General features: G+C 42.5%; 1 protein-coding gene across 1 annotated transcript; it reads left to right on the top strand.

Moving 5' to 3' along the window:
- Nucleotides 1–9,673: 9,673 nt before the first annotated feature.
- On the top strand, nucleotides 9,674–11,135 carry Cox8c (cytochrome c oxidase subunit 8C). Its single transcript, XM_076920897.1, has 2 exons — nucleotides 9,674–10,052; nucleotides 10,824–11,135. Exons 1-2 carry the CDS (start codon nucleotides 9,927–9,929, stop codon nucleotides 10,914–10,916), a joined length of 219 nt encoding a protein of 72 aa, XP_076777012.1. The 5' UTR covers nucleotides 9,674–9,926; the 3' UTR covers nucleotides 10,917–11,135.
- Nucleotides 11,136–13,343: the final 2,208 nt, after the last annotated feature.

Here is a 13,343-nt window from a genome sequence, read left to right as displayed (position 1 = left end):
AGGTCTCAGTTTACAGGACCTGGCTCCTCTGTGCTCCCTGTCACCTGTGCTATCTTGAACTAATCCAAGTGATGGAAAGAAAACTTCTGCCACACTTGAAAGGTTATACAGATTAGACCAGACTTTCCCTTTTTTTTCTGGAAATTCGTCATGAGGAACTCGGGCTGTTCTCTAGGTTGCTTTCTGAAGCGGCTCCACTATTCCATCCCTTTACTTGGCTCATGGTGGTCCATTCTCTCTTTCCCTCTTCCTCCCCCTTCCCTAACTGAAGCTCCTCTCCAGGTTTCAAAGGGAAGACGCCTATTCCCTTTTAGGCTCCATCAAGTTTAGACTTCTCCATATATTGAATAGTTTCTAATGTTCTTCCCACCTTGAGATGTGCTTGTGGCCTTGAGAGCCTTTCATTATTTCATTAAACTTCATTCCTGAAGAGATTTCAAGTGTTAATATTCCTTTGCAGACAGACCACTGAGGATGGAGATATATATATATATATATATATATATATATATATATATATATATATATATATATATATAAAATTTTTACTACAAGAACCTGAAAATCCCAGCAGGTGCCTTCTGGAAAGGGTCTGTCTGTTTTCTCTAAGAGTGTAACCCCTGGTAAGCTGACCATGTTCCAGCAGAAGGCCACACATCTAAGATTGTATAGGTAGCACAAAATAGACTTGATGGGTTTAAAAAAAAAAGGACAAAAAGTTGAGCAGGGAAAGGGGGTGAATCTGAGAGGAGCTGGAGAAGGGAAATATATAAGACTGACATATATTGTACAAAATTCCTGTGGAACTGACATAAATAAATAAGGAAAAGTTAAAAAAAAAAATGGGAACTGGGGAGCTGACTTGGTACTTTCTGCCAAGCCTAATCTTTACCTGAGTCTACATGATAGAAGAACAGAACTGACTCCTGCAAGTTGTCCCTGCAAGATCTCCAAGCAGGGGCTATGACATACATATCCCCTTCAAAACAAACAAACTAACAAACACAAAAATAAAATGGCTGGATATCATGGCACCTGCCTGTAATACCAGCACTCCAGAAACTAAAGAAGGAGAATTATGTGAGTGAGGCTAGACTGGTCAACATAGCAAGACTCTTGTCTTAATACATGTGTGTGTGTATATATACACACACGTACATATATAAACATTTATAGATCATACACAGAATATATTTCATATACTATCGATGATATATTATCTATATAGATATATAGATAACATAAAATATATAATATATAAGTATAATGGATAAAAATAAAATGTAAATATATAGTGGTGGTTGGAGTAGAGTGGTCCCCATATGCTTATATATTTAAATTCTTAGTCCCTGGTTGGTGGAACTGTTTAGGAAGGATTAGGAGGTGTGGCTTTGTTGGAGAAGATGTGTCACTGTGGGCAGGCTTTGAACTTTCGAAAGTCCACACCATTTCCTGTAGGCCTATATTTTTTAAAAAACCTACTGTAATAAGGGTTCTTAAATGTTTCAACCCAATGACCAAAGGTAGGGGAGGAAGATGGCTAATAGGACAAGGGGGACATGGACCTGTTTAGAAATAGTTTCTCGGGACAATTCCAATCTTTGTCTTCTGTAGTCCAGTCCACCAGCAAACACCAAACATGAATCAGCAGCAGTGGCTCCATCCAGAAGACACCTTGACCATCTGATGATCAGTATGAGTCCATGGAAGTGGCCAGAGGCCACAGAAACACCACAAGTTCTTTGGTACACTTCTTTGTACAAAGTCATGACAAGTGATGATCAGCCAAGAAAGCAAGGCGAACCAATGCAAGAGTGTTGTCAGCAAAGAACAGCATCAGCAAAGCCCAGTGAAGACCAGCAAAGAGTAGCAAGGTGAACCAATGCCAGAGCATCGTCCACTGTCTGTTGGGCTATACTTTACCCTTTCTAAACATCGTGTCTCTTCTCAAGTGTCTGCTCTAACAAAGCATCACATACCCTTTCACAAGACAGCTTCCAGAAAAACACTGTGTGTCTGTTTTCAGTAAAACATCCTCTCATGAATCTGCTTCAGCAAAATATACTGTCATAAGACAGCTTCCAGAAAAACACTGTGTGTCTGTTCTCAGTAAAACATCCTCTCATGAGTCTGCTTTAGCAAAATATACTGTCATAAGACAGTTTCCAGGAAAACATCACAGGACACAACTGGGTCTCCAACAAAACCAGAGATTTCTACTTCAGTTTCCAGTTAGTATGCTCTGTCTCTGCCTCCTGATGTTGTCTCAAGTTTTGAGCTTTCAGTTACTGCTCCAACACTATGCTGGCCTGCCTGCTGCCATGCTGGTCATGGTCTCACCCTCTGAAACTATAAGCTCCAATAAACTCTATAAGTTTATAAACTCTATAAATTCTTCTATAAGTTGTTTTGGTCATGATGTCTTTTCATACCAATAAAAAAAGTAACCAAGACACACACACAAACTCATATAAAAATGAAGTAATACAATAATAATAATAATAATAATAATAATAATAATAATAATAATAGTAACAATCCTGGTAGCAGATGGCATTCTAAAGAGAGACACTTGTGCCTTCTCTTTTGATATTAGATTATTGAAACAATGGATCCCAAGGGATTTGGATTTCCCATGAATTTCATGCTTAGAGAAGAAGGAGCTTGCCTTTTCAGAAGAGATTTCAGACGGTTCTGATAACTTTTCAGATCACCTTTTGTGAAGTGAGAGGTAATACTTTAGTGATGGGCAGGACTACGACCAGAACTGCTTACTTATGCATACATCTTACCCTCTAGTTAAGCTTAAGCCTAAGTCAAGACTCCAAAGGATTGTAGTGTCATTGGGCGCTTGAATTTGTCCCTCTTGAATAAACTCCTTTTCTTACTTTTCATTTCAAACAGCCTGTTGAGAACAGGTGGGCAACCCTAACTTGTTAGGGTTAACAGGGCCCCAGCTTTGACCCTAATACAGTAACATTAACAGACTTTTTGTTAAGATTCTTCTTGAAACCTAGCTTCAGCTGGCTTATGCCAGAATAGAAGGTATCTTCAAGGGTATAAGGAGTGGGATTGGAGAGAGGGTCTAATGGTTAAGAGAACCGGCTGCTCTTGCAGAGGACCCAGGTTCAAGTCCTAGCACTTACACGGCTCACAACCATCAGTAACTCCAATTCCTAGAGATCTGACGCCCTCTTCTGGCCTCCTCAGGCACAGACATATATGCAGGCAAAACATCTAGCTCTTTCCAGTGCCTTGGCTTGCCACAGCTACAACTCTAATAAAGGAAAACACTTAACTGGGGCTGGCTTGCGATTCAGAGGTTTAGTCCATTATCATTACAGTAGGAAACATGGTGGCACACAAGTAGACATGGTGCCCGAGAGGCAGCTGAGAGTTCTACATCTGGATTGGCAGGCAGCAAGCAGGAAGAGGGTGTGAGCCACTAAGCCTGGTTTGAGCCGGGCGGTGGTGGCGCACGCCTTTAATCTCAGCACTTGGGAGGCAGAGGCAGGCAGATTTCTGAGTTTGAGGCCAGTCCCAGGACAGCCAAGGCTATACAGAGAAACCCTGTCTCGAAAAAACAAAAAACAAAAAACAAAAAAAGCCTGGTTTGAGCTTCTGAGACCTAAAAGCCCACTCCCAGTGACACACTCCTTCCAACGATGCCACACCTACTCCAACAGAGCCACATTACCTATGGACCTACGGGGGCAATTTTTATCTAAACCACCATACCTGCTCATCTCTGCACATAAGAGTGCTAAAGTAAAAACTGAGTTACAGTCGTTAGAAGGCTGTAAACAAGCCAAACCAGAAGCAACAGCTTGGTTTTAAAATGCCCCCCTTTTTTTTAGTATCAGTTTGTCCAAACTACAGACCTTAAAAATGTAGGGTTTAAAAAAAATTATTTTTTAAATTTTGTGGATGGTGGTGCTTGCTTTGTCTCCACTCCTGTGTACCATATATGTGTGTAGTGCTTGAGGAGGCCTTGAAGAGGGGGTAAAATCACCTGGGACTGGAGCTACAGAGGATCATAAGCTGCGTTGTAGGTGCTGGGAGTCAAATCCAGATTTGGAAGAGCAGCCAGTGCTTTTAAATGCTGCGACATCTCTGCAGCCCAACTTCCTAATTCAATTAAGGCATGTGTATGTAAACGATCCCCCACAGCCTCCCTCTCTCTTTCTCAAATGAGTGTGCCTTCTTCAGCAGCTCCTCTCTCCCTGCCCTCCTTCTCTCACTTTCCCTGAGGCCTGTGGGAATGGTGGGTAAAAGGTGGTGAAAGTCAAGAGAGGACTGGCTGGGTGCTCATTGTTGGACGCATTGGGTGCAGGTCGCAGCCCCTGGATAGTGCAGTGACATCGACATGGTTCCAGGAATGGTCCAGCAGCCCTGAGCCCAGGATGCATCCTGCTACTGTTGAGCTACCTTGCTCTCCCAGAGCCTGACGGTTGTTCTTGGCCTTCTGTGTACTCTCCACTAACTTTGCTCCATGTCCACTCCTGCTGTTCTTTGTTACTATGCTTTGTTTTCTTCCAGTGTGTCATATTCTTCCTGCTCTCATACCCTTACATGTATTTACACTCTCATCCTGAGGGTATAGATTTATTCTCCAGGGTGGGAAGACATTCCTTTGAGCATGTAGTCCAGAAGTAGGGGAGAGGGATTGGGGGACCTGGCAATTTGTTCGTTTAACTTGGATGGCAACACACATGCTTGCGTGTACACACACATACACACACACACACAAAGACACACACACATTCACTTGAGCACAGAGAGACAGAGAGAGAGAACCATTTATGCAAATAGGTCTTGTCGCTTTCACCCAATTGGTCCTTTTAAGAGTTCATGGGATAGAACTTGCTCCATTAAGGAAGAACCTGGAAGATAAGCATAGCAGGTGCTTGCATTCCAGTCCCAGGAAAGTCATCTCCAGACACCAACACCATCTCTTTCTTGGTCTTCCTAGTGATAGAGTGAACCAGTAGTCCCATCTGTAGCAACAAGCAGGCCGTAGAGAACAAATAAAATGGGCAAGGTCCAGGACTCTCTCTGATAGCAGACTCCCTCTGATAGCAGGAACTTGAGTACACTTTTTGAGATAAGTGGGCAGAAACACAAGGATCTGCACACAGGCAAAAGACTAAGATCAGCCACCACCAAGATGTTGATTGTTGATGACTCTGAAGGAACCCTGTCCTCCAGGATCGTTGTCCCCACATTGAACTATGGCAGTATAATAAGATATCTGCTGGGGATGGCTATAATAAGCTTAGGCACTGGGAGAAGTGGGTGTGCCTAAGTCTCTTTCCTCTGAGGGTGTAGAAGTCTAACAATTCAGATTTTCCCATACAAAGAACCTGCATCTGTGTTATAACTATTCTGCCTTGGTCTATGGAGTGAGTTCCAGGACAGCCAGGGCTTTACAGAGAAACCCTGCCTCGAAAAACCAAAAACCAAAAAACAAACAAACAAACAAACAAACAAACAAATAAAACCCAAACCAAACCAAACCAACCAACCAACCAACCAAACAAACAAAAACCCCAAAACTATTCTGCCTAGAGGGTAGTAGCTTGTGCTGATTTTTTTGATTATGGAAATATAAATAATCACTTTGTAGCTTTTCTTTTACTTTAAGACTAGCTAGTATTGTTAGATATGGTGGCACATTCCTTTAACCCCAGTCCTCTGCTGGCTGAGGCAATAGGATTGTGAGTTTGAGGGCGGCCTGAACACTATATATGGAGACCCTGTCTTAAAAGAAAAATAAAAGTTCTTGGTTGGTATATATCCTACATGAGACCCATATAGGCCAGTAACGCCGCTTCTAGAGCTGGGAGAACTGAGTTTGTTTTATTTATTAGTCACCCAGCCTGTGGTCTATTGGTATAAGATAGCAATAGAAAAGAACCTGAGTAGTTCTCTTATTCATAGCCATAAAGGGACAGCCAAGAATCATTAGATAGCTGGAGAAAGCCCGCAGAGCCAAAAGGAACAGAGTTCACCCTGGAGGAAACATAACCACAAAATTGAACGGAGGAGCATATTCAAACTTTAAATTAATATTCAGAGGGAAATTGGAGGTGATGGTGCATCTGTAAAATACTAACAGGCAACTCTTAAAAACGTAAAAGAAAAGAACTTTAAAAATGTAAATCTAGGCAAGCACTCTGCTATTCAGGTATGTATAATCTTAAGATAAAAAAATTCAAGAGACAGGACTAGAGAAAAAAGCCATGGAAACTCTGCAAAGTGCCGAAAAAGGGAAGAAAAATGAACAGTGAGAGAATAATTAAAAGCCACAGGTGACTCATCAAGAAGAGCTAAGAACCTATCTGATAGGAATCAAACATTAAGAGCAGAAAAGCAGACAACCATCCCTTGGAGTTAAAGTAAGATCCAGCTTGAAATGCCTGACCTATTGCTAATTTATATGAGTGAAAAAAGACATATGTATCCAATTTCTGGAGAAATCTCACAAGTCTAAAGAAAAACAAGCTCCAAAAAGAAGAAAATAGGGGCTACATCAAATGATGACAATACATTATGTGGTGGTCTGGAAGAAAATGTCTCCCATAGGCTCATAGGGAGTGGCACTATTAGGAGGTGTGGCCTTGCTGGAGTGGGTGTGTCACTGGGGGTGGGCTTTGAGGTTTTAGATGCTCAAGCCAGCTCCAGTGTCTTACTCTTGTCCCGCTGATTTCAATCTGGATGTAGAACTCTCAGCTACTTCTCCAGCACCGTGTCAGCCTGCATCCTGCCATGCTTCCTTCTGTGATGATAATGGACTAAACCTTTGAATTGCAAACCAGCTCCAGTAAAATGTTTTTTTTTTTTTTATAAGTTGCCATGGTTATCACAGCAACAAAACACCGACTAAACACATTCTATTGGGTTACTAGTTGCTAGAAAACCAAGGAATAATGACTTAAAAATCCATGGAGTGAAGACATGGCCTAGGGGATATAAGCACACATTGCTCTTCCAGAGGACTAGTTTGGTTCCTAGCACCTGTATGGGATACAGGGTGGGGAGTCACAACCTTCTATAACTCCAGCTCCATTGGACCCAGTGCCCTCTGCTGTACACACACACACACACACACACACACACACACACACACACGGAATCATAAAAAAAGAATAAGAGTAAATGTTTTTAAAATTGAAAACTCCCAAGGTATAATGATTTTGAATTGAGAATTCTTGTAACCTGACTATATCAGAAACACATGCCTGTGTTTTTCTACAATGTCAGAATTTACTGTTTAACAATAAATTCTCATGGTGTCTTAGGGTTTCATTGCTGTGAAGAGACACTGTGAGCAAAGCAACTCCTATAAAGGCAAACATTTAATTGGGGATGGCTTACAGTTTCAGAGGTTCAGTCCATTATCATCCTGGCAAGAAGTTTGTCAGCCTGCAGGTAGGCACTGTGCTGGAGGAGCCAAGAGTTCTACATCTTGATCCAGATGCAGGTAGAAGATTCTCTTCAGCAGGCAGCTAGGAGAAGGGTCTCTACACACTGGGAGGAGCTTGAGCATAGGACCTCAAAGCCAACCCCCACAGTAACATACTTTCTCCAACAAGGCCACACTTCCTCCAATAAGACCACATCTCCTAATAGTGTCATTTTCTATGGCCAAGCATTCAAACCACCATATACAAGATAGTGGCCTCATTGGAACCAATTTGCCAGATGCCTCTGTTTTCCTTGATAGTCTAGGACCAGGTAAATACATATTCTTTTATCCCAATTTCAATTACTAATAACTCTCAGATCACACATTACACACCATAAGTCTATCACCTGTGTACTTATGTATGTATGTATGTATGTATGTATGTATGTATATATGTATGTACATTACAGAATGACTACAAAGGGTTAATAGTTTAAGAGTTTTCACTGACAGAAATGCAAAAACTCCCCCATACTTGCCCGTGTGTGTGTGTGTGCACGAGCGCTCACATGAGCATGGATGTAGGTAGGGGTTGGGGGGTGTACCTAACCAAACCAACCTGGAGAAGCTGTTGTGGCTGAAGGATCAGTGCGAGCTATAGAGTTGAGTTCAGCTACAGAGATGAAAGGGCAGAATCAGACGCAGATAAATGAATGGCTGGAGGGGACCTTGGAGGAACGATAGAGGCCAATTTGAGCAGGCCTTATTAACAGTGGAGACTAAGTCCAGTTGAAGTCTCTTCTTGTCCATTCCTTGCCACACACTGGTGGTCACATTACAAGTTGGGAGAGCCATCACCCTCTCAGTACAAGTAAATGAGGGAATCACACCCTGTCCTTGGTCTGCTGTGTTCAGTATGTTATTTGGCCTGGTTTTCCTGATATGATTTTATTTTGTTTTATTATTTTATGTATGTATGTATGTATGTATGTATGTATGTACGTATGTATGTATTAATATGTGTGAGTACACTGTTACTGTCTTCAGATATACCAGAAGAGGGTATCAGATTCTATTCCAGATGGTTGTGAGCCACCATGTGGTTGTTGGGAATTGAACTCAGGACCTCTGGAAGAACAGTGAGTGTTCTTAACAGCTAAGCCATCTCTCCAGCCCCCTGATATGATTTTAATATACCCATGTGTCTTATAGTTTCAACCTGCTCCTAAAATATAGAGCAGCACAATATACTTTCTACTTCCCAAACAAGTCACTTATTGTCCCAGAGGTCACTTATGCAATAGGCTCTCAAAAGAAATATTTTCAATATTGAACTTCAAAACTTACAATTTATTTTATTTTTCTATCAGGGATACAAATTTAGTGGTTGGTGATTTCCCATCCTTTCTTCCGGGCCCAGATTCTCTGTACCATGAATATTTTTAACATCATCCTCATATTATAAAAGTTTATTTATTTATTTATTTATTTATTTTTGGTTTTTCGAGACAGGGTTTCTCTGTGTCCTGACACTTGCTCTGTAGATCAGGCTAGCCTCAAACTCAGAGGTCCATCTGCCTCTGCCTCAGGATTGAAGGTGTGTACCATCACTGCCCGGGTTAAAAACCTGATCTTAGTCTGTCTCTTTTTCCTCTTTTAGTTTCGTTGTTCCCTTTCCTCCCTCGTTCCCTTCTTGCCCCCTCCTTTTCTCCCTCCTTTCTTTCTCGAATAGCTCAGGCTAGCCTTAGCCTAGCATGCATAGCCTTGACCTCCCAGTCTCCCTGCTCCCAAACTAATGCTGGAATTACAGATGTGGTCCACCATGCATGGCTTTTCACTGTTCGTTTGTTTTCATTGTTAAGAATTAACTTACAGGTAGGGAAGAAGAGTTATAACCAAGTGAAGCAAAGCTGAAATATACACATAATTACTTTGCTCTGTTTATAAAAGGATGAGTTACAATGGTTTAGTTCAGTTACTGTTGTGACAGCATGGAGCCCTAAGTAAGAGCTTCAGGGCCACAAAAACAAATAGAAAAGAATGTTTAAAAACTACCAGGAAGACGATCTATGGAAAATTTAATTCATATTATAGAGCACTGTAAAGATGATATGATATCTGCTATTGACTAAAAGCAATGGAATATTAAGCAATACCTATAGATTTGGGCAGCCAATAGGTCCCTCACCTTACATTAGGAGAAGAAAATCAGAAGATCCTGAGTGTGGCTTTGGGGCTGAATAGGTTTGGCAAAGAGTTTGGGAGAGAGCATGAAGCTGGTCTTGTGGGGACATGGGCAGGAAGCAGGTAGAGAGTGACAGGGCCACAGCACAGCACGTGCAACTGAGGAGCAGGGTGGGGTAAGAGCGCAAGTTCCATCCAAAGCGCCTGAGTGGTTGGTGCGCATGCTCAAACCAGTGGCCAGCCCTTTCCTCGAGCACACTCTACCAACGGCCTTCGACTCTGACACTGGTGGTCTCCGGTTTGCTCAGCCTCAGTGGCCCTTTTCTGACCTGCGATGTCTCGCCTGCTAATGCTCTGCTCTTCACTCCTCCGCCACCGTGCAGTCCTGTTCTCGAAGCCTGGCCACTCAGGCCGCCTCAGCCACTCAGAAAGCCCACAGAACCAAGTCCTGTCGCCCACGGTGAGGTGGAGCCTGCCTAACGGTCCAAGTGGGTGGGTGGGGAAGTGAGTGTGTGTGCGTGTGCTTGCGTGTGTGTGTGTGTGTGTGTGTGTGTGTGTGTGTGTTGGCGGCTTCGGTTGTGGGGTCACTTTGGATGGGGGCTCAGGGTGAGACCCGGGTAAGACCTGGCCCTCCTTTATGGGCATGGAGGTTCAGGGTCCTTGGTTCACTCCAGGGCAGTTTACCTGCCTCGAGGCCAAGCCATAGCTTTTTCTCTAAACAAAGGTGGAGATGCTGGACATCTTGGAGCTTCCAGGGCCCAGAGGTCAGAAACTGGCAACTACTGAAAGAAATTGAGTTTTCTGAAAATTCAGTTGAGTACTAATGGGAATACATTGCCAGGACACAAACCTTTTTCTTTCTTTCTTTTTTTTTTTTTTTTGAGGTCACGTGACAAATTTCACAGACTACTTTTTGTGCTTGTGCGCGCTGAAGTGCAAGTATCTGAAGAGCCCAGAGATATTGGATCTGGAGCTACAGTTGATTGTGATCTGCCTGCCATGGGTTCTGGCAACCAAATCCAGGTCTCTGCAAGAGTGGTAGAAGGTTTTAGCAGATGAGTCATCTCTCCACCTTCGAGAAAGATCTTTAGCTGTGTGTATGAGGAGGGGGAAACACACCCAGAGTTTTGTGCATAGAAGCCGGTGTCCTGCTGCTAACCTCCGTGCACCTCCACCCATAAGCCGTTTTATTAGGCAGTGGGTCACACTCATTACTTTTCTTCTTTTCCAGGAATCGGCTGTTGGAATCGCTGTGTTTTTTACGACCTTTTACATCCCAATGGCGTATGTCCTAAGCAATATGAAGTATTTCAGAGGCGAGTAGATAAAAGACGTCGATAAGCAGCACCTCGGGTCCAAAACGCGTTCAGAAAAGGCCACGGCTCCTTTAAATGAGAAAACATGCTTGTTTGAACCTCTTGTGATGATTTAAGTCTTATAACTGTATGTCTGTGGTGTTCTGCACTTTCTTTTCTTTTTTCTTTTTTTTTTGGACTGTGCATCATATGGATGGCAAACACAATCTGCTTAAGTGTTAAATAAAATGGAAACACTTGCTTGTGCTTAGTATTGCTTTCTCTTTTCCTTTTTTCGTTTTGTGTTGGCTTGAAGTGCTAGGGGTCCAACCCAGGGTCTCTTGCATGGGAAGCACTACCACCAAGCTACAGCCCCAGTCCTTAGAGACTGTTTTCTGACCATCATTAAAGCTGACAAAAATTTACTAATGAGAAATTACAGTGAGAAAAAAAAAATCAATGAGGATTGTTATGAAAGATTGCACTCAGTGTGATTCTGAGCGACATCGAAGTTTCGTGGATGTGAGTACTTGAGTCTAATAACCTTAACTATGGAAGATTAAACAGGCTTTGAGCCTGTGGTGGTCTGATTGAAAATAGCCCCTACAGCCTCAGAGGGAGTGGTACTATTAGGAGGTGTGGCCTTATTAGAGGAAGTGTGTCACTAGGGGTGGGTGGGCTTTGAGGTTTCCAGTGCTCAAGCCAGGCCCAGTGTCTGTCTCTCTTTGCCAAATGGAGGCAGAAACTCTCCAACCACCTGTCCCAACATCACACTTGCCTGTGCACCGCCATGCTTCTTGACATGACAATGATTTGTAAGCCAGACTCAAATGTTTTCCTGTATAGGAGTTGCCATGGTCACAGTATCTCTTCAAACTAAGACAAAGGTATTATAAATTTTACTATATACTTTTCATGCTGGTGCCACTTTTACCATGAGAAGATGTGTGTTCTCCTTGTGCTCCAGCTCTGAGTTTCAGTTCTGTAACGATTCATCTTTTTCAAGGATTGTTTACTACATTCACGAAGTCACTCTCCTAATTTCTAATTTTATCCTTAATTATCTTTCCAGTTTGGCACATTATATGTATACACAGCTGTATTCAACACTTTTATTGTTACTGTGACCAAATCCCAACAGAAGCAGGGTAAGGAGGGAAGGACTGACCTTGGCTCTTGTATCCATCGTGCTTCGGGGATAGTGTGGCAGAGCAGAGCGTTTCAGAATCATGGTGGCCAGGAAACAGAAGGGTGCTGCCGAAAGAGGGTGGGGAGAACATAAGCTCAAGGCACACTCAGGCTCAGCGAGTACCTCCACTAATGAGGCCCCAACTTCCTGTTCTTTATCTCCCAATGATTTCTTATTACTATGAATCCATTGAGGGATTAAGCCATTGGTTAGATTTGAGCCTCCAGTCCCATCAGGAAGGCTCAACATGAGGTTATTGAGGAGGTACATTTCATATTCAAACTACAAGTACCTTTTTTTTTTTTTTTTTTTTTAAATCAATTTTACAAGTTATAGACTTGTGTGTATGTGCCATGGGATAGAGGTCAGAGAACAACTTCTAGGAGTCAGTTTTCTTCTTTCACCACACAGGGCTTGGAGGGTCACACATGGGTTGCCAGATAGCAAGTGCTGTGAGCTTTGTAGTTCACTGTGTAGTTATGGTGTGAGTGAAGAGCACCAGTCAACTCTAAGCCGAGATTTCCTTATCTCTGTAACAGGGACTTAGTTACTCTTTTGAAGGGAATTTGTGGAGATCAGTTAACTTGGTAAACAAAGATAAAATAGTTTTCAGCATAGTGCCTGAAAGTAAATAAATACAAGTTCTTGTTTGCAAATATTATCTGCAAATATTCATTCCACATATCCTGAATTCCTGTGACGTACTAAGAGCCATACAGGGCTTGGCACTTCATGGACCTAAAGATCTTGGAAATTTTGCATTTTGTTACTTTAGCATTATATTTCTGTTTCAAAATTTATATCATTTGCCAGGTGTGGTGATACACAACTGTAGTCCTAATACTAAAGGGGTTTTACAGAAGGACCATAAACTTGAAGCCAATCTGGACTACTAAGTAAGACCCTGGACTGGCTGGTTTTGTGTGTCAACGTGACGCAAGCTAGAGTTATCACAGAGAACGCCTCAGTTGAGGAAATGCCTCCATGAGATCCAGCTGTAAGGCATTTTCTCAATTAGTGATCAACGGGGGATGGCTCAGCCCACTTTGGGTGGTACCATCCATGACCTGGTAGTCCTGGGTTCTATAAGAAAGCAGGCTGAGTAAGCCATGTGAAGCAAACTAGTAAGTAGCACCCCAACCCCCATGGTCTCTGTATCAGCTCCTGTCTCCAGGTTCCTGCCCTGCTTGAGTTCCTGTCCTGACTTCTTTTGGTGATGTACATTGATGTGGAAGTATAAGTGAAAAACCCTTTCTTCCCCAACTTG

This window comes from Arvicanthis niloticus, chromosome 23 (assembly GCF_011762505.2).
Source record: "Arvicanthis niloticus isolate mArvNil1 chromosome 23, mArvNil1.pat.X, whole genome shotgun sequence".
Taxonomy (NCBI): Eukaryota; Metazoa; Chordata; class Mammalia; order Rodentia; family Muridae; genus Arvicanthis; species Arvicanthis niloticus.
The sequence above is the reverse complement of the archived record's forward strand: the minus strand, read 5'-3'. Positions and strand labels throughout refer to the sequence as shown.